General features: G+C 37.5%; 1 protein-coding gene across 1 annotated transcript in view; it reads right to left on the reverse strand.

The window, feature by feature from the left end:
- Window positions 1–24,554, reverse strand: part of LOC149298221 (dedicator of cytokinesis protein 11-like) — a 71,983-nt gene that overhangs the window by 21,941 nt on the left and 25,488 nt on the right. The window contains exons 23-44 of the mRNA XM_089487669.1: window positions 24,184–24,273; window positions 22,290–22,408; window positions 21,147–21,216; window positions 20,571–20,696; window positions 20,136–20,207; window positions 19,856–20,002; window positions 18,113–18,196; window positions 17,356–17,467; window positions 16,198–16,236; window positions 13,623–13,801; window positions 12,694–12,810; window positions 12,271–12,346; window positions 11,344–11,447; window positions 10,838–10,949; window positions 8,507–8,573; window positions 7,103–7,150; window positions 5,885–6,027; window positions 4,666–4,781; window positions 4,274–4,411; window positions 3,677–3,859; window positions 1,111–1,224; window positions 5–220 (exon numbers count right to left, since the gene is read on the reverse strand). Coding sequence (XP_089343795.1) covers window positions 5–220; window positions 1,111–1,224; window positions 3,677–3,859; window positions 4,274–4,411; window positions 4,666–4,781; window positions 5,885–6,027; window positions 7,103–7,150; window positions 8,507–8,573; window positions 10,838–10,949; window positions 11,344–11,447; window positions 12,271–12,346; window positions 12,694–12,810; window positions 13,623–13,801; window positions 16,198–16,236; window positions 17,356–17,467; window positions 18,113–18,196; window positions 19,856–20,002; window positions 20,136–20,207; window positions 20,571–20,696; window positions 21,147–21,216; window positions 22,290–22,408; window positions 24,184–24,273 — 2,472 coding nt within the window. The remainder of the gene's footprint in view (window positions 1–4; window positions 221–1,110; window positions 1,225–3,676; window positions 3,860–4,273; window positions 4,412–4,665; window positions 4,782–5,884; window positions 6,028–7,102; window positions 7,151–8,506; window positions 8,574–10,837; window positions 10,950–11,343; window positions 11,448–12,270; window positions 12,347–12,693; window positions 12,811–13,622; window positions 13,802–16,197; window positions 16,237–17,355; window positions 17,468–18,112; window positions 18,197–19,855; window positions 20,003–20,135; window positions 20,208–20,570; window positions 20,697–21,146; window positions 21,217–22,289; window positions 22,409–24,183; window positions 24,274–24,554) is intronic.

Consider the following 24,554-nt stretch of genomic DNA (forward strand, 5'->3'; position numbering starts at 1 on the left):
TTACCTCTGAGTAATCTCCATTTTTCACATGGATTTTGGCCATGCTCTCAAGCCATGTTTTTCTGAGCTCGGGGGTACTTGCGTAGGATTTTGCCAAACTATACTGAAGGTCTATCAGCATTTCTGGGTCCTTCTCATGCTCCTTCATTTGGGCTGTGGCCATGATAACAGTACGGATCCTTTTAGTTAAATCTTTGACTTCTGAGGGGAAAGCAGTTGACTGTAGAAATATAATTATTAATTAGCAGGGTGCCTTCAGGAAAACAAGACAATCACAATCTATTTATTGTCTCGATGGTAAGCAAAAATATATATAGGACGGAAAAAATGTCCATACATTAAACAGTTTTTAAGACCTATGATCTAGATCACTTATGTCCCACAGGTGATTCACTGGAGTTTTGTCCGTGAAACTTAGAAGGGTTCTACTGTCTTACATCAGCAAATAACTATCCCATCTGACAACACATCTGTATTGTAAAGATCAGTGTCATTCTGTTCCTTAAAAATTAGGAAATAGCGTAACTGAGATAAATCTTTATTTTAACCCAGCACCGGAAATAACAAATTAATAATAATAACCACTACAACATAATATCTGCCTCAAGCAAATTCCCAGCTAGAACATCCCGTTCCCATGATCTCTCACTGCATTATCATGAACAAGCTTCTATTTGTAGTAATTTGTAGTAATTTCTTATATCAGCAAAATTCCTGTTGTTACTAAGTTTGTGAGGGAACCCAAAAACAGGACTTGTAGTCCCCTACGGTGATATTATAAGCTCCAGGGGGTTGGCAAGTTTCAAATGATCTCAAATACTTAGTGGAGAGGAAGTTCCTCTCCTACCATTTGGTTCTGTATGGATTCTTTCAGACCTTGGACATTCATTATATCCCTTCCACTAGGGTTCAGCAGCACATTAAAAAATATCAAATGATTAGTGAAAACAAACCTGGTTAATATGGTATACAATAGGGGGTTATCTGGTATATGACTCTTAACCTCTTCTTCACATGGTTAACCAAAGGGTTAATAAATAGTATATACCCCACCCAAGGTTAAATAATTAAATCTCTTTCACACTGTAAAGATGTGCGTCACCATAGTACCTTCATTGCTCTGTCGCTGTTTGCAAAATTATTAATTATGGAAAGTGATTCTTGAAATCTTGAGCCACCACTAAGAGCCACGTCTACAATCAACTGGCTAACAGCGATTATAATCTGAAAAACAAAGACAATTAAATGAGTGTCCTACTAATCTGTATGATTTTTGTTCTAGCACACAATACAAAGCTCATATGACTTCTATGACTCCTTATTGAATTTATGGACATTTGAATGATTCTCATAGCTGGCAAACCCTTGACTTTGTTGGCTCCAACAGTTATAAAAAAGGGAAAAAAAACAATTCCTGACTCCACAATGGCTGATTTTTCAAGTGATCACTGAAAAATCATCAATGACTAATCAAGTCCTTATAACCCATTATATCCTTGTATATTCTTCTCTGCTAAAAGAAATTACATAATCACTCCTTAAATTATCACCCTTCTCATCACTAAACCCTGCCTGAACCAATCAACAACAATCAGCAACTTAACAGAGAGGGATAACATAATTCCAAAGAAGAAAAGACAGATAAATAACTTTTTAAATATGTATACATTGCTTACTTTTATCTATAAACACCACCACATGGATTTATTTAACCAAATAAAGCCTAACTTTAATTTTGCATTTTTCACCAAACTTTCCATGTTTGTTAGGATTGTTGAATGTATACAGCTATATCTCCAGGTAAAAGAAATACCTCATTGATTTTGGTAGTTATGAGTCACAAAAAAAGAAAGGACACCCCAACGAAAACCAAAGACCACGCGTAATTATATAAACAAGTTTTCAAACTTAAAAAAATAAATACATGCTTTATAAAAGTCCACTTGCGTGTGATAGATTTGGAAGCAGCTGGGGATACAGAGACCTGGCAGATATGGACAGGACGGGAAGTAAAAGCTACGGTCCTTCCTGATTGCTTTTTTTCCAGCAGACCCTACAATATCTGTGGATTATTTTTGGAGTCTGTTGGTGGAATCGTCCCTAGGGACTGTTTGCCGCAGAGTCTTCAGACTGCAGAAGTGAAGGGTTACCGGGCTTAATAAGATCTTGGGTGACCTTCTGCTGGAACTGAAGGAATGTTTAGGCATGCCTTTTTATGTAATAAAAAGGAATTATACATTGGCGTTTGTAATAGATAAATGGCACATTCTTTTACCAAATGTTGGATTTTGAGGTTAACCATATATGGTTTCATGTACTGGTCAGCCAAGTCAACACCACCCATGTGCTTGTTTTAATCCGCTATTAACGTTGGTTTGGTGACATTTCCCCCCCTAGCGCATGTTCTCACACTGGACCCGGGAGCTGGCGTGTAGAAGTGCTGTTTTTAATTGTTTTTTTTTCTTCTTCATTATTCTGCTCACTATATGTGGTATTTGTTTCATTAAAATATTTGTTGAGTCATATCTGTTAAAAAGTAAATTAACTGAAAAGGAACACACATCCACTTCCAAGAATTCTTATTGTAACTGATTCTTTTCCATATGGTTAATAACATAATTGTGACAAGGAGAGCAGAAGTTTCTGTTTAATTTCTGGAATACATTTTTTTCCCTTTTAATTTTTAATTGCTCAAAAAATTGTCCATTCATGAGAACTAGATTATTTGAAATTAAAAAAATAAGGACCTGTCTTTAACAAGGCAGGAAGCAATTACCACTACACCAATTCAGCCTTTATCTCCCTGTCTGAAGAACTTTTATGTTCTTGTCTTTATTAATATTATTTATTGTTTTATATAGCGCTATGATATTCTGTAGCGCTGTACAACAGGAACATTTTCTTTTTATAGATTATACATACAGTATAGGCAACTATTTCCTACATTCAAATGTATTTTAGCCCCTAAACCGAAAAAGTGCTACTACAGGTTTAACATTTGAAAAAGTAGCTGATTTTAACTTTTTTTTAAAAAAACAAAAACAAACAAACAGTATGTAAAAACTTGGAATATAAAACAAAAGATAATAAAAGTGGTATGAAATTAAATGACAACACATTATTTTTTTGGAAATAATACATATGTGGTTTTATTAACATAATGGGATTACAAAAAAAAAAGAAATGCTGCACTGAAGCAATCTGCAGTGTTGGTCTACTGGTTGCTATGGTGACATTTTTTTACACCTTTGCACCACAATAACATTTTTATACGTAACCGGTAGAATACGATGGGGGGATTTACCTGCAAAGACTAGTTTGTATTACCCCATCATATTCGACATCATGGTGATGTCTACTCCAATACGCTTGCATTTTAGGGTATCTATAATTAACATATATTCATGCTGATTCAATCGCCGACCAATGCATTATATAACGTCTTGACATTCTTTTGAGTATGGGGTCTACATACCCTATAGTGTTATTAATAACACTACTAACACATTATTGCAGTCCTAAAGAAGACTGAACCTTAATGTAGGTCTACCACATTCCGAAATGATTCCTAGTTAATGTATTAACTAATTGCCATTGGATTTGCTTGGTTAGTCATGTAATAACATAATCATGTACCAACAAAACCAACGAGATACAGGGGAAAAAAACAACTTACTTGCAGATGTGTCCTAAGGAATGTTCTCCTCTTTGTGAACTCAAAGTTGTTCCTCATGAGTAGGTAGAGAAGAGCAGATGCCTCATTCCTGGTGGAGCAGAGCTTTGAATTGCAACACTTAAGAACCTCATAGCAAAACGCTGCACACATGTTCACTCTTCCTTTAAAGAACGCAGAGGGAAACTTGCAACAGAGAAAGACCCAATCAGTCAAGAGAGGTTTACAATATCATGAACTTCTTAACTACATGTAAGTGTACATTAGACTTTTATAGTAATTGCATGCACCATAACCATACACCATAAATTATCACAATTTACTGTTACATATCCTGATGAATAAAATTGGGTTGAATCAAAAAAGAAGGGGTTGTACAACCCATTCACCTTGATAAATAACAAATCACAAAACAGAAAGCTTTCTTGCGAGCAATGATAAAAAAAATGATCTTAAAGTACATCTGGTTACCACCACCCCATAACATGCAAAAGTCAAAGTGTGGAAGGTGTACTCAGTTGTATCACAAGCAAACTCTGTGGATTCAAAATATGTTTCTGTTTACCAATCCATGTGGAATCCACAAAAATAGGTATTTACCTTGCTGATGAAGGCTCGTAGAGAAGCAAAGACATGCTTTAGGCATATTTCAGACTGCCCATTTTTCATAAAAGCCAGATAGATATCAAAGACCTTCTTCATGAGAGGATTGTGACACTCCATGTTGAGTAGTTGTGTCTATATTTAACACACAAATGGGGAGTAAGGTGTACAGTCACATAATCTTGCAGGACTAACCCCTTTCCTTCTAATGGTATCACAAACCTTAATTTTAAGTTTCGAGTCAAGGCTATTAGAAAACAATTACCGTTAGTGGTACTTACTGAGAAAGGGTGACCTGCTACTAGTGGTACTAGTTAGTGTTAGAGTGTACAGAAGGACGTAAAACTCTTTTGTGCAGTTTATATTAAAGAGGATAAATGCAGTCATACCCTGAAGATCTGGGTAAAGAAAGAAATGGTGTCCAGGACTGTCAAGGACACTTCAGTGGCGCAGTTCCCTTCGAGCAATGCCTGATGTAAAATGTCTGCATCAGATGTACCTGAACCTGATCACACAGAGACCGAAAAACAAAATGTGAGGTTCAAATGAATGACGAATACACCCTTCCCATAGATTTCACAGGCTGTTGGGTTCACACATTTACTTTAATGGAGAGCTAAAGGGGCTCCTGTCCACAGCCGGCACAAGTCTCTCCATGAATTCTTCCACTTAGGGGCCTGCCCACCACCTTCTATTCGAAAGTTCAGACATATGATGTCATATCCCAATACCCAGCAGCGAGTGGCAAGCAGATGGCAGAGGACAATTTAGGGGAGCAGTCTGTGTCATTACTGGAACAGACTGAACAGACCTCCCTCACACCAAAGTATGACTGGACCGGTAGAGGAAATGGGGAGCTTGCCCTGGGCCCTGGTTTCTATCCACATAGAGAAGAAAGAGGGAGCAGTTGCCCCAGCCACTGGAATTTGCCCAATGAACCAGCTGGTAACTGAGGACCTTTGGTCTTGACTTTGTCTTTCAAGCAAATAATCCTGTTGGTTTTTTTTCTCCAGAGGGAAGTACATCATGGAAATGCTTCTTCACCTTTTGTACTAATTATTTTGATTTGGATTTTATGAAAATAATACAAAAACATTTAGGTACAGGAAACATATTTAAGACTCAGAGGTCCAGAATGTTAATAGAAACCAGGATCACCCAAAATAAAAAAAGAAATTAAGCAACTTCACTGTGGTTCAGTGTTTTTGTTTGTTCTCTGTAGTAATAATAGTAATGCTCACATATTAAGATTGGTAGCCTTAGAGAATTTTCTGCATAATGCTATGTTTAGAATTTCTTGTTCAATAAACTATGAATTCTGATAATCCCCCTTTAAACAATAAACAGAACGAAACAAGATCATTTGTATGATTGGATTTTTGTATTGAAAACAGAGCTGAATGAATATGACACCAGGGACTTGACATAGTACCAAAGTAAGATTACGACACTTGTGAGGTTTAATTCACCGTACAGGGTCTACAGTCAGCAATGTTAGCTGTGGGAGCTGGCAGGGTTATCTATGGAAAAGATTATAGGAATGTAGACTGGTCTGATGCACATAGAGAGGTTTAGCATGCGACAGAATAAGGATATATTTTGACTTACTGTGGTTAAGGGTAAAGGAACTTTCCATACTGCTAAGATGCTGTAGACGTGCCTGGAAAGCTCCTGTCCTGCTTCTTAGAGCAGGCATGGTCTGGGACTTTCTGTCGGCTCCAAAGTGTTTAGATACCCATATGTCTTGAACTCTAAAGAAGCAAAAGCTGTTCGAGTCCACATGTTGATAAAGCAGCGCCTTTATAGGTATATCTATTCCAATATGGCGATAACATTGCAATTTATTTTGCGCAAAAACCTGAGAAATATTTAAACATTATACAATTACTCCCCCAAACTTTGGATCTTAATGAAAGAAAAAAGGAAAGGCCTGACTATAAGGAGAAAAAGTTATTCCTTTTGTTGCTTTTACATGTTCTCTAGCACTCTCTCATTTACTCTCACTCATTCTCTCTCATACTCATACTCAAAGTTTGAGAGGGTTGTCTTATAATCTAGTGGTACTCGGTATTTCTCTGTCCTATCTGTAGAAAACAAAATACAGGCTCACAAAAGAGAATACAATTTTTTCCTTCTAATTAAGGTAAGACCACAGCAACCGTGGGTACTATTTCTAACGGAAACTAAGAAAAGTGCAGGTGCTCAAATGTGTGCTTAGGGAAAATGCTTGAAAATGTCATTTATTTGCACTAAAATATGCGTATTTGAGGTGCCAATTTTTTTTCTTCTACTTGTCAAAATGTGTTTTAACAAGTGTGAAGGGTTGTTCTTGAACATGTTTGTGCATTGGTGGGGCAAACGGTGCTCCTATCCTGGTCTCTGTACTTAAGGGTGCTTCTGCATAGTTATGATGTCATATATCAGCACTCTGCTTCTCTTAGACCATTCACAAGGGCAAAGAGGGTCTGTAAATTCTGAGGGTAGCCTTTTTCTTGGTAAACTATTAATCTTTCCTTAACTTTCATTTCTATGTATTATTTATTGCCATTCATTTCTTTCTAACATTAACAGCATTCTTGCTACAAATATTTAAACTGAGCTGAAAGCTCATCCGATAATCCAATAGTTTTTTTTAATCAGTGGTAGACATAGTGAAACTATTATTTTAATCTTTCACAGTGTATGCCTGAGATTAACCCTTTCTACAAAGAATAGAGCTTATACAGAAATTAAAAAGGAAAAAATTGCGGCTAAATCCAGATCGCAAAAATTAGCCCTCGAAAGCCAAAATTTATCCGCCTCTTTATTAATATTGCAGCACTGTACCTTCCCATGTTCCGTTTTCCAGTATACCTGAAATGGTATAAGCAAACCCTACAAAGAAAAAAAAAAAAAAAATTATCTATACAGAATAAATCCCCCAAAATCCCCGGTGCTAACACCCGTTTCTATCGTCTTACTAAAACTAGTTTAACAAATGTAATGTTGATTGAGAATGAATGCAAAAGGCAAAAGAATATTACATGGAAATATAGCCCAAGTGATTTTGCGGGCATGCTTCTACATGTTTCTGAATATCTATTCTTTACTGGGTTAATACCCAGTTGGAATGCGGTCGGACCTACAGGCTTTGCTTATTCCTAACAGTAGAAGGAGATGAGAAAGGATAAAACGCTCTAGAGCACCAGGAATTACCTCTTAGAAGAAATGTGGAGGACACTAAATTGACCCCATTTACTGGACCTTCTCTGTCAGATACCTATCTTTGGATAGACACTTTGGCTAATTTTATTTTGCAGATATAATAATTATTCTGGATATGCTCTAGCATTATTTTTAAGGGTGTCATAAGTTGAAGAGTCTTTCAAATCCTGTCCAGCTCCTATGTTTTTGCAGAGAATTTGTACTAAGATAAGCAGAAATGGTTTCACTATAGAATGAAAGTTACTGGATTTTTCAAATATGCTTAAGTGATCCAGGTTAGAACTCATTAATGAAGGCAAACTCATGCGCAAATTAGTATTTCTTAAAATTAACATAATATAAAATGAAAACATTGTACATTGCACACCTAACATTGTGTGTATGAAGTCATCTCTAAATGACAAATGAATGCGTTCTTTATGGCAAGGGCAGTAAATATATGGAGAGTGCATTACCTAGTGATGTTATCTTATCAAATATTACAAATAACTTTGATAAAGGTTCATTTGTGTTTATAGTAAAGTAGTAAAGAAATGCAGTGTAGGTCTCTACTTGCTCCCCTGCCATAATTATTTTCCTTTAGTTTTAGTAAGTTTAGAATGTTGCGTCTTTTTGGATCCTTTGAAGTTGCGTGTTTAATTCAGAGGTACTTCAACAATCTTAAAGTGGATCACTCCTCATTTCCCGAACAGAGAAACAAATACAAGACTACTTCTAATATTTCACATAAAATCCACTTTCAAACAATATGCTTAAGTAGATGACAGCTGAGTACACAAGAGATACAGATCAGTATATCATTAGTGTGTCAATGGGTTGATTTCTTGATGGGACAGAAATATTTAATGTCAAAAACCACAGAATGAAATAAGTTACATAACATGTGGGTTTTCATTTTTTTCCCGTGAGAAAAGATCTCTTTCAAAACTCGTTTGAATTTCCACTTAACCTCTAACAATTAAGGAAGAACGCAGAATGTGACGAACATGTATTCAACGAGAAAACAAGCCAAATATATTTACTTACTCTAGAAGTGTGAGAAAGTTTAATAGTTCCTGTGGAGTTATTTTATTCCAGTAGCTGACCAGAGAGTCTACGACAGGAGGAAAAAAGGATATTTTTTACCGTGCAGTAGCATGTGTAGGAACAATGGTATGAATGAAGGTAGACTTTATCATGCTAATTTCTCAGGTTTTACTGCTGTCCAAAAAACTAGCATATTGGCCCGTCATCAGAATGAGGTGCCCAAAAAACTTTTTTCTCTTTATCCTTTTATCTATACATCAGATTCCCCCACCTGTGCTTCAGTGCCTTGAGGTACAACCCTGCATATCAGCCATGCTTACTAAAATTTCAATACCAGTTAAGATTACTGCGACTATCACATCTATAATATTCATAGGAGGACCTTGACATTGTACATTTACGCACAGAGGGCCATCCTACGGTGAAAAATGAACAGTACAGCTAGTACACTATGAATGGACCTTGGCTTTAAGAATTGCTCAGTGTGACTAACGAGATGAACTTAGCAGGAAATAAGGAAAGACGATATATCACAGAATCATTGTTCAAAATGGTGTCATATGTTTTATGATATTGTGTTCAAGATGTTGAAATGCAAAACTATAATGCCGAGAGTCATAGTCGGTTTGAGGCTGTGAAATGCAGTTGAGAGCTGAAAGTTCTGGCATAGTTGATTGGTATTGCTTGTTATTTTATGTATTAGTGATACACAAGCAAATACGGATCTGTCAGCTTTATAATGCTAGAACTCTTAAATGATACTAGCAAATTGAGAAATAGAAAGGACCCATTCCAAAAGATGAAGAAAAAAAGACAGCTATTGAAAGACATATAAAAAAAATCTTTATCAAAAGATACATTCGTGAAGTCAAGAAATGTGCTTTATCCTATGCCGTTTGACTTTTCTATCCAGTTAAGCAGGTTATGCTATTTATGGTTATGGTTAAGGTTATGTTTTATACTCTGATGCAGTTGTAGGCCAATTATTGTATATATTTTATGTCCACTGCACTCAAAGATGGGTTTTTACTGAATGAACACCAAGAGTTGAGTCTCAAGGTGGAGAGAACAGGACTTCCAGAGTAACAAGAGCATGTGGTCACACGCAACAGAACATGAAACAACCAAAGGTTAGGAGAAGCTTCAGGAAGCTGGAGTAGAAGCAAACACATAAAGTAGCATTCACAAAACTAAGGTTTAAGGCTATGTATAACGCTGTAACAGTAGTTAGAGAAAATAGACTTTTAAGAGGCATTGTTTCAGTTTCTAATTAGATACATTTAGATTTGTCCGAATGTCATTTTTAAAGAAGTTTGGCAATTGAGTGCATTTGCATCCAAAAAACAATCAAAACCAAGTGGCAAAACCTCAAACTGTCACAAAGATTTGTTCATTCTCTTTCCCGCTGTAGCTGAGTCATCTGTCCCTCTCCCTCTCACACAATTTCTGGAATGGTTGCCAGTTACTTAGAAGATGTTACAGTTGTTGGGGTCAGACAGGCTTTGGGTTCAGACTTGGCATTTTGGTAATGTTCTCAGAAAATATGGTTAAGGTTCTAAGTATTCAGGAGTCCAAAAAATCTAACAGGTGCTTGGTTAAGTGTTAGCAAATGCAAACTCCCCAGGAAACAGGCCAGGATGCTCAAGAGGTTACATACAGCTACACTATAACTATAAACTTTAACAATCTCAACTAAAACACCAACTCAGGACTTCTGTAGACAAGTTACCACATAGTCCTCAAACTACTTCTGCTGGCAGACTGTTCTACATTTCCACCAGTCTCTCTGTAAAGTAAAGTAAAACTTTCTTACATTCAATAAAAGTAAAAATGTTGCACTGTGTAGATCTAGCAAAGGATGCAACTGCTTAGCATTCTCTAATACTGCCTCGTGAATCTGTATGTTGGGAGAAGAGATGTGTTGAATAAATGGATACCAGGTCCCCCAGAATTGGGTTTTATAATAGCTTCTTTTCACTGGCGTCCTTTTTTATGCAAGTGTAGGGTTTATTAACTAAAGAGAAAAGATTCAAGAGTGGCTTAAGTGGCTCACTATAAACCATTTAAAGTCATCTCACTGTCTGACCTATGTATTATGCAGAGACAGCTCATCTCATCTTGCAAAGAAATCAGCCGGGCTAGCCCTTTATTAATACAATGTGGATTCAGTTGAAACCAAAATCATGTTCTCCTTCCGACAACTGCTTTAGTGAAAAAATTCCAGTGTGACATCACTGGCATTCTTTACATACTGGTCTTAATGGTACCAAGTTGTCATACTGGGGTGGGGAGGGGTAAATTGTTTATTACAGTCAGTGAAAGAATACTTACCCTCTGAAATCACTTTGACTATGTACAGGTAGCAGATGAGAAGGCTTCTAATCTCATATGGATCCAATCGACTGTAATGTGAAACAGTGCTCTTAGTGGAACTTCTACGCATCTAATGTAAAGAAATAAAAGCCTTTTTAGATAAAAGTTCTATCATGTGCAATATCATAAATAATAAATGCACTGCTTATATGTAATGAAGACAGCTGTAGAACGGAAATATAATTCAGCCTGCCCACACCACTTTATCATAAAACCAGTGGCCCTTTTAATTTATAAAAATGTGTCTTACTGGCTATTGACATGGAACTTATGTATATATAATAGATGGCTAAAGAAGGGGTGCATTACTTTGTAATAGGAGAATAATAGAAATCCCTACCCAGCTGGATGATGGGGATTAGAGGAAACAAATATGTAACCTTTCAACTTCACACTACATTGCGCAGCCATAGTACTGTGTGTATTGATAAACAGCGCCCCTAGTGGTATCTGGAAAGCATTACATTTTCACCATTGGTGCTTTGTTCAGCTGTCCCCTCTGCATAGATGGATCCTCGGGAGTCCTCTCTTTTCATTGCACAGCCATTGGGAAATGAGGGGTTGAAGCCTTAGGAAATAAAAGGAAATAGTACTTTTGTTTATGCAGAGTGTGTAGATTTAACACTTAAACGGTAGAAAAACTATTCATATACACTCAATAAACTTGACCGCAAGCACGAGATGTCATCTCCTTAGGGATCATTTCCATACTATGATGCAGATGTCACAAATTATACATCTAATAGCACTTTGTGATATAACAAAAGAACTAGAAAATGTTTACCTAAAAACCAACGATAAGAGTGTTTATTTTTTTCTCTATGCCATCAAAAACTACAAATATGTCTGCCTAGCGGGCTGTGGATTCCCACAATCCTCTCTGTGCTGTTACAGAATTTAATTTGGTCGTTCAACTGCATGACTGCATGAAGCAAAGAAAAACGTAATATATATATTCTATGTGTATATGCTTATGATTTGTAAATGTAAGGGAGTTTTACTTTCCTGAGAGAGTGGTAGATAACCCCCAGCAGAAGTGATAGAGGCTTATACATTAAGGAAAGTGAAACATGTATGGGATAGGCATATGGCTCCTAAATCTAAGACAAGCTCAAGGTCCGATTAAGGTCTGAGTCTTTACATCGGGAAAAATGGGCTGTTAAATTCTACGAGGTTACTGTAACGTATGCACCGTAACATCACAAAACAGAAAGTTTGTGCGTCAAGAACAGTGGCGGCAGAAAATGGAAATGTATATATTATGTGTGTAAATTCCCCAAGAATTACAAATATCTGCTGGGAAACATTAAATATTTTCCAGACAGGTGAAACATAAAAAACAATATTTGCTGTTTTACACAACGTGCTAATGACTTCTCTTTATATTATACCTGTATCTTTGTCCATGATTAGGCTCGATCTGTTGGATGATGTGGAGAAGCTGCATATAAAGGTGTCCCTGGAAGCCTGTCAAACAGGACATAGAGTTTACACCACTGAGTGTGATACTGATCCCATAAAACTGCACCAGTATCAAAGGCAGAAGTCAATACGTTATCTGTTTACTTAAAGTGGCCCCTTTATATAGGAGATGCGGCTGATGTTTAAATAGTGACTTTTATAGAAAACATGGAGGTGCACACCATACAAGCACTGCATGTGCCTACAGAAAGTGCAGTACTGGTAATTTCTCAGATTATAATCATACTTCATCAGCTTCATCTCAGAGACATTTAGCATGTACAAGAATTTACAATTTGTATGACCTATCATGATCTGCAAAACACCGTATCTCTTTGGAACGTTGAACTTACAGAATTAGACATGGCTGTAGAGGGTACGGAGGAATCTTTGCCAGTAAACCGCGACATGTTTTCTAAGAGCATTCCGATCAAAGGAAGATACAGCTGAGCGATTTTTGCCTGTTGGTTCTAAAACACAAAGTGCATACAATTTGAGACAGATGCTCTGTAGAACGTTATGTAGAAAGCTATCTATGCTTTTATGCTGTATAGTGTATATCCATTTTTTTCAGTAGTAATGGGCCACTAACATTGCCCTAAGGAAGGTAAAGAGTCCACCCTATCTCCATCTCCATGCCTTGTGAAATATTATCTATAGGGTTAAGTGCTATAAAATAAGTGATATAGAAACACATAGCAATCAGCAGCAAACTGGCAACTCTGGGCCAGACTGAGCCACTCACAGATCCACTAACATAACGTCCAAAAAAATAAAATATACATATAAGCCGACCTTAGGGGTACAGTATAAATGGAATGTCTGATTTATATTATGTCTAACAGAAATCCCATAGGCCATACTCACCCAAGTTCTCAATTTATTTTGCACAGTCTCAGCAATTTTTATACCAAACCATGACTACTCTAGAATTTGTCTTTGTGTATTTTCATTCCGAGCTGGGGTATAATTGGATCCATTTCTTGCATTAGTTATTTTGTCACCAAGAACCTTTACCAATAAGGCTCCATAAACGTAACGCTTTTAACACCAGTATAGAGTAAAATATTTTATTATAGCACCCCATTCTAAGTCTGAATAGGTGATGGAAAGCACTAAGTTGATGTGGAAGCTGCTCTATCTCTGAGTCTTTACAAAAGAGAAAACCAAAAATCTATGCAAGAGGATTTCAATGACAATGGACTATGTGATTCAGACAGGTGATACTGAATATGTAATCCTGATCTCTGAACTCAAACTTTAACCCTCAAAAAGGCATTACCTTGTGCTGGTATCTGTTATCAAAGGCATGCTTGATTAACAGGTACTTTAAAGTTGAGATGGCGATATATCTGGCGTCAAAGTTCTCTTGAATTGCATGCAATAATTCTCTCAAAAGCATGCCAACCAGGAAATGATTCTTGCAATAGTCATCAGTCAAACTGTACTCCAGATTCAAATCTGCATAGAAAAACAAAAGGTTGAACAAAAACACAGCTGGACACAATTTAACCATTCAAAACATGAATATAATGAATATATTATAAGGAATATAAGATAAACAAAGGTGTCCCACTGGGGCATGCTCTATAAATTCCTACTGGCAACACTATGATGTCAGGTTAAGGAGAGACATCTCTCTTTCATGCTATCGCAGTGCTCCACAGCAATATTGTGACTTTTGGGGCTACAGAACACTGCGATACATTTATACCCAGCAAACATTCTAAGCTGGGCAGGAAAGAGGGATGTGGGACTTAAAGACGGACTGCCTGGCCTCCCAAGCAGTATTACACAAATCCAAACCTCAGCATTCCCTGGTGTTTGACAGATATTCAAAGCTATCACCAGCCTAGTATTTCCACTGAGAGGTCAACTGAGCCAACAGGAACACATGAGAGATCAGTACTATCCTACTTCTTGCTATATAGGTGATCAGTGTTCTACTAATAAACAAATCTGTGATACCGTAAGTATTTTACCATTCTTCTTATTTAGTTACAGTCCCTTGAACATTGAGTAGCTACCCAGTAGCACAATCCTGTGGATATTTAATATAACACGGTACTTTGAGCAGGTTTACACAAAAGTATAAGGCCAGCTCAACTAAGAACCGTGAAAATACTTTCCTTACAGGGAACCCCTACTTTAGAAAGTCTTAAATTCTAATTTACATGAAAGAAAGAGAATCTATACAAGCCTACTGGATTATGATGGTACTAGAACTTAAACATATTGCAAGTTTCATTGGCAAAAGGAGCCAACCTCAGGCATGCTTTGTCAGCCTCCCTCAAACCATATTAGCAAGATGTAGCCAGTATCGTTTCAGGAACACTAAGCTAGGAGCGTCTTGTCTGGACTCACCTTTACAATTGGGGAGACCTCTGAGAGAATATATGCATTTACAAAAGGTCAAACCAACTCAGCTAAGTGTGGATGGTTCTTAAGTGGCCTGCCGTAAATCCCTGTTTGGGAGAGTCTTACATTTTAGCTCACTTAGGAAAACCTCTAGCAGCACATCGGAATAGTCTGACAACCCCAGAGATTTTATATCTGGAAAGGCACAAGTCAGCTGAATTTGGAGCCGGTCCTGAGTGGGGAATTCAACCTTTTGTATATGTAAGTTTTGGGAATATCTTGTATTTCCTCCGGAGTGTAAATGTCCAGACATGGACCACCTTGCTCCCTGTGCCTTAAGAAACACCACCACACTGATGATGCTGATATGCTGTTGGTGTAACTGGGTCTTTGGTTTCTTCTATGACATTGTTTTATTTTTGCCACATTAGACTGGTTTAGGGTTTATAGTTGATATATTGTAGTTTTAAAATACCAGCTGGCATCTGTGACCTGTGATAACATTTCACAGGCTTCTGGTTGTTTTTTTAATGATGAATGTGTTTGTTTAATTTGGGTTTGATTTGATATGTTTTTTTGTACCACACTGAAAATGCTGTGGTGGAGCTGGGTTCTCCAAAGATTTGTCCTTTGGTGATTGAGGTTTTCTAGCCTTTTGTGGTTCCCCTTTTTGGATGGGCACTTAGAAGGTCTGGTCATTGCTCTTGCTTTAGCTATGGAGGAATGGAAGGGGAACCCCATGGGAAGAGTGTGGTCCCAAAAAAGAAGACTGGGGACCTTGGCCCACTGTAGCCTTGAATGTACACTGTGGTAAGAAGCACCGACACCTGCAACGGGAAGCAGAACAACTCGTAGTCCTGTAGAGGACTAAAAAAGTAAAAGGACTTTATGATTCCCATATTACAATGTTTGTGAGGAAACACCAACTTTGAAGGAGTGAAACCAGAGTTGTGGTCCTCTAGAGTCTAGGGTGATCAATAATCTCTTTAGAGCCAATTACATGGGCTGATGTGATGGCTTCTAGGCACCACCAGAGATTATTTGGACTAACAGGACATTAACCTTGCTGATCAATAGACACAAGGACATGGAGATTGTTTTCCTCAATAATAGCACGTTAAGCTAAAAAGTGAGCATCTTCTTGGTGAGTTTTCCCCGAAGGACAGGGCAGTGTGTCTCAACGGCAGCTTATAAATTAAAGGGATGGAGGTCACTACATAGCTAACAACATATAGTTAAGTGGGGTACCTGCTTACTTAAACAAATGTCTAAATAATTGATTGATTTTAACAAATGACACATACATGTCGTCCAATTCATATTAAGATGCCTTTAAATCATGAATTAGCCATGAGGTTGCCTTTGAGTGCTAGTGAATAATGTTAGTAATAGCACCTATTTTTGGCCATGTGCAGCATTGTTAATAGAGTCAGACTGAAGCAAATGCATACGACAGCTTGCATTTCTATAGATCAATTGTGTCTGCCAAAAAAACCTACCTACAGAAGTGAACCGTTCCACAGCATATGATAACAAATCTAATGGTTTTGTAAGAAAAGGCAGAAAATGTAAAAGAAAATTTAAAAAAAAGTAGACATTGACCTAAGATAGATCTAACCAATAAGTAATGACATATACGTAAAGCCGTTTAGCATCAAACATACGCAAGTAATGTCTTCCGTTACCCCATAACTACATGTGTACTAGAACGAAATGACATATGATTTTGATCTGGTCTGGAGGAATGGTTTACATTTTATAAAACCAAACAGGTGGCTCAAGCGTTCACCCGGGGTGCATTTTGGACAACCTGGAATGGCATTGCAGAAACTGTCAATCAGGATCTCCCACACCAATAAAGGCAATTTTTGCAGGACATCAAACATGGCACAATCTAAGGGTCGCCATCACTATGCATTCTAACGAAATATAATGTTGCTTAAGCATAGCAGAGAGACAGGTTAATTTGAACTCCTTGTACAGGAGGGATTCTTTAGATATATGCCACTGGCCAGACATAATGGTATAGTTTCGGTTATATGTCCATGATAGCTGAGTGTCACCTTATAGCCTACATTTTTCACATTAAACATGCATCGAGGGATAGAGCAGAATACTCTCTACACATTTGGCGCTCTCCCCATGCACGGCTCTTTGGCTTACAGGAGATGTATTTGGCTGAATAAATTCCCTGCTTGCGGTGACATGCGCAGGATTCTAATTGCCAGCCAGCACTGGCTCATGCATGAGTTCCAGGGGGTCTAATGAGCACTTTACTGCCACCGATCAGTTGCTTCTAGCTTCCAAAATTGGAGTGAAATGCAGACACCAGAGATCAGCAGCATTTTACCAAGATAAGCTTTTTTTTCTTATGGGTATAAAAATGCATATTGAACTGGTTACAAAGTGCTTTAATGTGTATCTTTGTTTGTAGAGCTGTATGGGGCATTAGATTTCCCCTTTGCCTAGTGGAAGTACCAACTAGTGGCACCCTGGTGGGATCGGATGTCATGTAAAATAATATCTTGTCAATATAGGAAAAACACACTTCTAGTTCTTATCTTGTACAGCAGTCTATAAAACCATAAAACCGAATCTAGAATGTTCCCTGCAGAGTGGTTTGCTCTCTCATCGTGATTGTACATAACAAGCGTTACCTTGAACACGCTGCAGTTTGGGTTTGGCAAACACCATTGGTAGATTCAGAGGGATAAAATGTTCATGGTTGCAGATGGTTTGTAAAAACTCAAATTTGTATTCTGTTAGGATCTGTGCAGAAGGAGAACACAAATTATAAAATCTGCATATTAGAACATAATTTATATATATATATAGACAAAACCTTCCAGCGATTAATAACACATCAGGTTTCAGTTTCGTAACCCATGCTACAGTCTACATTACATTGTGTAGGCATGTCACATACTTTGGTACGGTACCAAAGTTGAGAGCCCCCTTTAATTTTTTCACTGTGCAAATGCATGAAATTTCATGAGATTTCTTAAAAAGCAGCCAAAATAGTTGTAATAAAAAAATAAAAAAATAAATAATTGTGCTACTCGTGACTGACTGCCTGTTGTTTGGTATTAGTATTCATCCCCCCTACCCAAAAGTAAAACCTTCATCCTGGACATTTAATAAAATGTTATTAAGGTCAAACTGGTGCTTCTTGCTGGGGAAACCCTCCAGGTTCCTTTCACAGGTGAGACCCCAAGTTCTATATAAACACAGTTAAAGCTACTAGGAATGATGGACAACTTAGATGATGTGTCTTCGACACAAGGTAGAACCCAGGAGATGATTGGAGTTCCCAAATTCAGAAAGTTCTGATAAGGTGGTTAATATCTACTGTGTCGTTCACCACTATTTATCTTAAAATAATTAAACACGGTATGACAATCATGTTTATTATACCTTGGGGTCTTTGGGACTAAATCCAGACATGTAGTCATTGATAAGATTAAAGACAAAACCTCTATCCATGAAAGTGAGGCACCTCTGAAAACAAAAAGGAAGCCACATATTTAAATGTAGAAATAAGGAATAACTTTATCTAAAGTAACTTAATATCACTCAAGTTTCATGTGGAAACTGCATTATACTACTGAGAACACTAATTGCTTATACCAACCACCAAAATGTAAAATATGAAATATATATTAAAAAATGTATGTTAGTATTACAGATGCGTCAAAAGGGGTCTATTCACTAAAAAAGTCAAGTGGTGAGTTGAATGAAGGATTAATTCAACTAAAATCACATGCCCTTGCATGCTGAGACCCACATAACCTGTATCCTCACTAATATGCAAATTGCTTCCAAGTATATGTGAGTGCATGCAATTTTAAATCTTGTGAGTTGCAGGTGAGGGTATGTGAGAGGAATGACAATACAAAACAAAAATCTGCACCCCAAAAAACCTGCCAATTATTTTTAAAATCTGACATACAGAAATAAATCCAGTCCATGCCAGATGGCAGGGGGGTTAAAAATAGACGCTGGTGCTCTTCTCCTAAATGTAAGGCAAAGGACATGATAGTGATGCCTCCACAGCAAGTTCAGCATCCTAGGCAGGTGCCTAAGTCTGCTATATGGTGGAGTCTGCCCTGCTAATAAAAATGTAATAATAATAATCTAGCAAAAAAAGGTAAGGTTTTTTTAATAAATATATCCATGGGACATACTATACAAAGCATACACAAAACAGACATAACTGTAGTGTGTTTAAGGCTCTAAGTAGCTAATATTTAAACAGTATTCCATTATTCTAAAGCGTACTCTTAACCATAATGGTGTTTGGCTCAGGGACAACTATGCCTGTGAAATGTTTACCACAGTAACTCCATAGTCAGACACTAGATAAATAACAGCATTAGGTCACATCTATAATTTGGCTTCATTTAATGCTTGGGTGAATAAATATCATAACACTTAAGCTTCCTTTAAACAGAATACTGGAATGCTCAAGTGAACAGATCATTTTCTTTTTTTTTGTACACTTATTAACATGGTACGCTTAATAAACCAATGTGATGGCTTCTAGCCTTTTAAATACTCGTATTATAACATACGTATTGGAAAGTTGTTTTATTTGTATGCCGGTGAGGAGCCATCTCGCCATATGATTTGCATGATTGCCTCTAGCCCATTATGTGAGGCAAGGGAGGTAAGAGAGGAGTACAGGAGGCAAATGTTCATTTTCACACATGCCACTGAGGTTGGCTCCGCCGGGTCCTTAACATTTTAATATAATAAAGGTAGAAGTCATCTGCTCTGAGAGGCATACAATGTATCCTGTTAAATAATAACCTGCTTTCTGGGAAGAAATTTTTTTTTTTCTCCATCTTCTTCTGTAGGTGACCTTCCATACAAATACTGACAAATTACCCTTGACCAAGTAGCTCCTCACTTTCTGTCTCATCCTCCTTCTCTACTAGTGTCTTCATGTTACTGTTAATTGTATATTCCCCTTACACTGGAATAGCTCTGCGGAATCTGCACTCTACTAATAAAATGTAAATAATACTATTAAAAACTGTGCTAGTATCACTTCAACCTTAATGATGGGAACAGTAGAACTCAAGTGTGGTTACAATATAGAATGATCATTCCTACACATTTGCGATCATTCCTACACATTTGCAAACAAGCTCTTACCTTGATGAAGTTTGCCAAACTCATGTTCACGTTTCTAGATTCCTCTGGAATCTCACCATACCTTATGGTGACATGTGGTATTATTGAGAGAAGCAATGAGTGCAAGACATTTTGATAAGAATCAGGAAACCGCTGAGGCCTGGGAACCTGTAATAAGTATATATCAATAACTACATTAGCACTTATGGTGTGGCTGCTCATTGTAGAAGCATATGATGGCATTTTATATATTGAGCAAATTAATAATCCCTATAATCCCAACCAATTATTTCCATTTTACCTTGATCTTGTTCTCTTCTATCAGGTGCATGGCCATAGATTTTGCCAAAGCCTCAAAGAAAAACCAGGAATACTACAAAAGGAAAATAAATACCCCATTATATTTAGTAAAGCAAAGGCGAAACTAGGCATGGCCCACATGTAACCCTGTACTGCTGATTTACAATTCTTCACTTTAATAGAATCAGATCCTTGCAGGTTTATTGTGATAATTAACACATCCATGGTCTTACGCGCTGCTTGCTACTATGCTTCCCGCGTTCAATGGAGGCAGCCAGGGTGGGGAGGAATATGTGATGGGAGTTTTGCCAATTTAGAGACCCCGCCGACCCCTATAGTTACGTCACTGACGATAACTACAGGAACCAACGCCATGAACAATACAATGAGTCACAGAGACACGGCACTTCGCACGGTATACGAGCATTAACCTTACCTTTAATAACTTGTTAATCGCCAGGAAGTCTGCAGATTGCTTCAGTACGGTAATCATTGTAGTTACCAGAATCTCATGCATTGTTTTGCTTTGAGCAGAACTTGCTTTCTCGGTTTTGAACACATACTTTGGAAAGAAAAGTGATTTGCCTATGATAATTTGACCTTCCTTTGCAACAATGGTTCATACTTTTCACAGTAACCCGAATGTTTCTGATTTATGTATTTTAATGTGTCAAGCTTTTAGAACTATTATAAAAAGTATGATAAGTATAAGACAGTATAATAAGTATAAGACAATGTATCATATTGATGGCTGTCCTGTAGCCAATAATTAGCGCAGTCATCATACTAAAGCGCATCTGGGTGACAAAACTTCAATTTCCTTATTGTATAAACAATACTTGATGGAATCTTTAATAATCAATGAAATTTAAAATAATGGAGGGCTTTGTGCCGTTCACGTGGTGATGATCGCATTGCGTTCTATAAACTAGGTTCTTGGTGTGACATAGTAAGCTTCTGAATAGAAGAATACAAAGCGTGAGGCTGATTTTGGTAGATGATATCTTCTTACCTTAATGAAGGATCTCAGGTAATGTTCTAACCCTTCATCGTGGCATTTCGACACAATATGTAGAAGAACCCTTTGGGGAAAAAAAATCTCGCTGAAGTTCTATAACTTTCAAGGAGCACCCAGTCCTATTTTATGTATATTTAAGTCCACTTTGCATGGACTCCAGTGCATTTTACTGCATGCAAAAAGAGGCAGATATTCTTTCGTTATTGGATTTCATGTAACTAATCCTCAGCTTCCCCGGGAAGCAGGGAGTATACCACAGCATGCGTCTTACACGGGCTCATCCTGCATGCTGAAAAATGCTTTCAAAATCAAAAAACAATTTGGGGACTAGCCTGTTCCTTAATACAATTCCCTTTAAACTGCTTTATTAAGGGTCCGTTTAAGTTAAACAAGTAGTGTCCTGCCTAATACCACCTTTACCCAGCTCTTAGTTGAAGGTAGAACTGCAGGAATTGGTGCAAAACATGTCTGGGCATATTGTCCTGCATTGTCAATGATGGCCTGGTAGTCTTCTGCCCAGGACATGAGAAAATAACTTATTTACCGCAATTATCATTAGATCTCGGTCACAGTGTTCCACCTAGTGGCAGATGATGGAATGACATGCCATTTAAACTGAGCCAGTATCTTAAAAACACAAGAAGAAAGTTCTGTTCCTACTGAATACCCTACGTTGGCAAACTAGGAATATTTTGTACCCTTTCTTATTTAAAATTCACAAATTTTATTAAAGAATGAGAATATTATACAGATAACTATTTCCACTGTAAGTAAAAAAAAACACCTTTGGACATGTAAAACTAAAGATTTCCATGCACAAGCAAGGATTGATAGGTTATTTTTTCACCAACACAAAGTATACTTTGAAACTGCCCCAATTCAAGTGGATAGTCACTGTCCTGGGAGGCAGTGATCCAGTCCAGCGATACGCAAATTGGTCCTGCAACGTGGCAGGTCACATCCGGATTAATCCATGCACACTTGAAACTTGAATATTGTTTCCTTAACTGGCCAGGAACCAAAACGTTTATATATAATACATGACTATAAGACATATCCGAGAAATAAAAGCCATAACGTCGAGCTGACTTGTGTTAGGGGCCAGTTAATACATTGTGTGCTAAAGAACATACTTACAATGTACAGTTTGAAGCTACCTCATCTTCATTGGATACTTTTGTCAAAACTTGAAAAAGCTGCATGAGGATTACGGGCAGAAACTGGATCATCACCGGGACCTCCATGGCATGTAAACACTGCAGGACAATACCATAAAATTAGATTTAGTGAATTTCATCACCAAGGTGGCTAAAAAACCCAAACAGAAGATGGCTGATTCAGAACGGAGAGTTATTTATCAGTAATGAGTGGGTTCTGATTGAATAGCAGGGAGATGCTTTCAGTGTAACATCTTTATATTGGTTAAAAAAACTAGACAGTGATTCTGGTCTTTAATGTATTTTTCCCCATATAACATAAACTTGTAAATATTGTGTTCTTTAGTTCATACTTAATTATTACATCACCTAGGGGTAGGATCTGCTGCTCTTCAAAGCCTTGAAGCTTGAGTGTATGTGTCACCGTACAAATGTTGGCCACTAAAAGGTACTAAAGGGGTATCTTTGGAACCAATTTGGCAATAGGAAGGAAATTATAAGAATTCAGACTATATTTGTGCCTCTTCATCAATCTAACAATGGATTTTGCAGAGTTAACCCCACCATTGTCAAAAAGGGAAATCTGTCTCACTCCTCGTAATGCATAATGACTTTGGTGAAACCAAATGCTTCAACTGATCTACAACAAAAACGCACATAGAACCTAACATGTGGAAACAGAAACACTTCTAACATATCTTCTACAAAGGTGCTGGAAGCAGCTTATCGCTTTATTTACAGCACCGCACTGCCACGGAATTTTTTATGTATACAATGTGAACGCTGATCTTCATGATTCATGTAATTGGCTGCTGATTTGGTAAATTCCGATACCAAAAGTGCAAATAGTGTGCTATTCATGCTTTCATTCTCCTCTAATAACCGAAGAAGGCATGCCCCAGTGTGCATGCTGTAAAATGCATTGGAGTCGATACAAAATGACTCCGACATGCATTCAAAATCAATACTAGCCAGAATAAAGTTTGCAGGGGGTCACCAGGATGAAAAGCTAGCTTTTTGGAGGAGTGTTCTCCTGTATTAGATGATGCAAAAAGTTAGCTGTTTAGCTATAATGATCAGCGCTATGTATGGAGAAAAAAGGGAGAGGTTTTTAATCCAAAGAACACCATCCAACTGTGAAGCATGGGGACGGCAGCATCGTGATCGGGACCGGTACAGAAAATAGATGGAATCATAAGAAAAGAGGATTATCTAGAAATACTGAATAAATGCCTCAATACATAATCGAGAATCTAGTGAAAACGTGGTCGCAACCGAGTCTTCCAGCAGGACACTGACCCTAAGCATTCCTCCAAAGTTGTAACTCAATTACTTATAGACAACAAAGTGGACATCACAAAGCCCTGACCGGCATCCCAAAAAATGTGTGGACTAAACAGAAAAGGCATGTCTAGCAAGGAGGCCAACAAACACCGACTGAGTTACAACCTCAGGAGGAATGGACAAAAATTCCGGCAAAGTATTGTGAGAAGTTCATAGAAAGTTACCCCAAGCATTTGATTCAAGTCAAGCAATTAAAGGCAATGCCACCAAATACTAATAAAGTGCATGAAAACGTTTGGCCCAATGGAATTCTGTCTGCAATCACTTGTTTTAAAATGACCTCTGATGGGAACAGAGTAGATGCCTTCATTGACGTGTAAAAAGATTTGTATGGTTACATGAAATGCGTGGAGTTGTAAAAGTGTGAGTTTGAATGTCTTTAGCACCTTGATGCAGGTTACTATGAATAAATTATAATATGCCTGAAGAAGATACATAATAAAGCTTACAATCCATTATCCTAGCCTAGAAAGGTATCATCTCAGAGCTTCTGCAGAATAATGGTTTATGTGAAAAAAGACAATTTGTACCTTCAGATATTTTACAAGATCCCCTGGAACATCTTTGGATCCCGACTGAATCTTCTGGCAATATTCAAAAAAATTGTACAGATGCAAATCCTGGAAACACAAAGGGTGCAAGAATGGATGGTTTCTCATCACTTACAACCACGAGTAAAGAGCTTTGAATAAAGTAACAGGATGGAAAGGGGGATAATATCGTATACACTAAGGAGGGACTTTCTGACTTCACTTTACATTATGAAGGACCAACCCCAGTGATCTAAGAACAGCCTGAAAGGTGACCAATGGAGCCGTAACACCCAGGAGCTGTCTATCACATAAAGTTGTTCCTTTCTTGAGATATATATATATATATATATATATATATACATTGCAAT

The sequence above is a fragment of the Sceloporus occidentalis genome, unplaced genomic scaffold (genome assembly GCF_023333645.1).
Source record: "Sceloporus occidentalis isolate IW3139 unplaced genomic scaffold, rSceOcc1.0.p SCAF_34, whole genome shotgun sequence".
NCBI classification, from domain to species: Eukaryota; Metazoa; Chordata; class Lepidosauria; order Squamata; family Phrynosomatidae; genus Sceloporus; species Sceloporus occidentalis.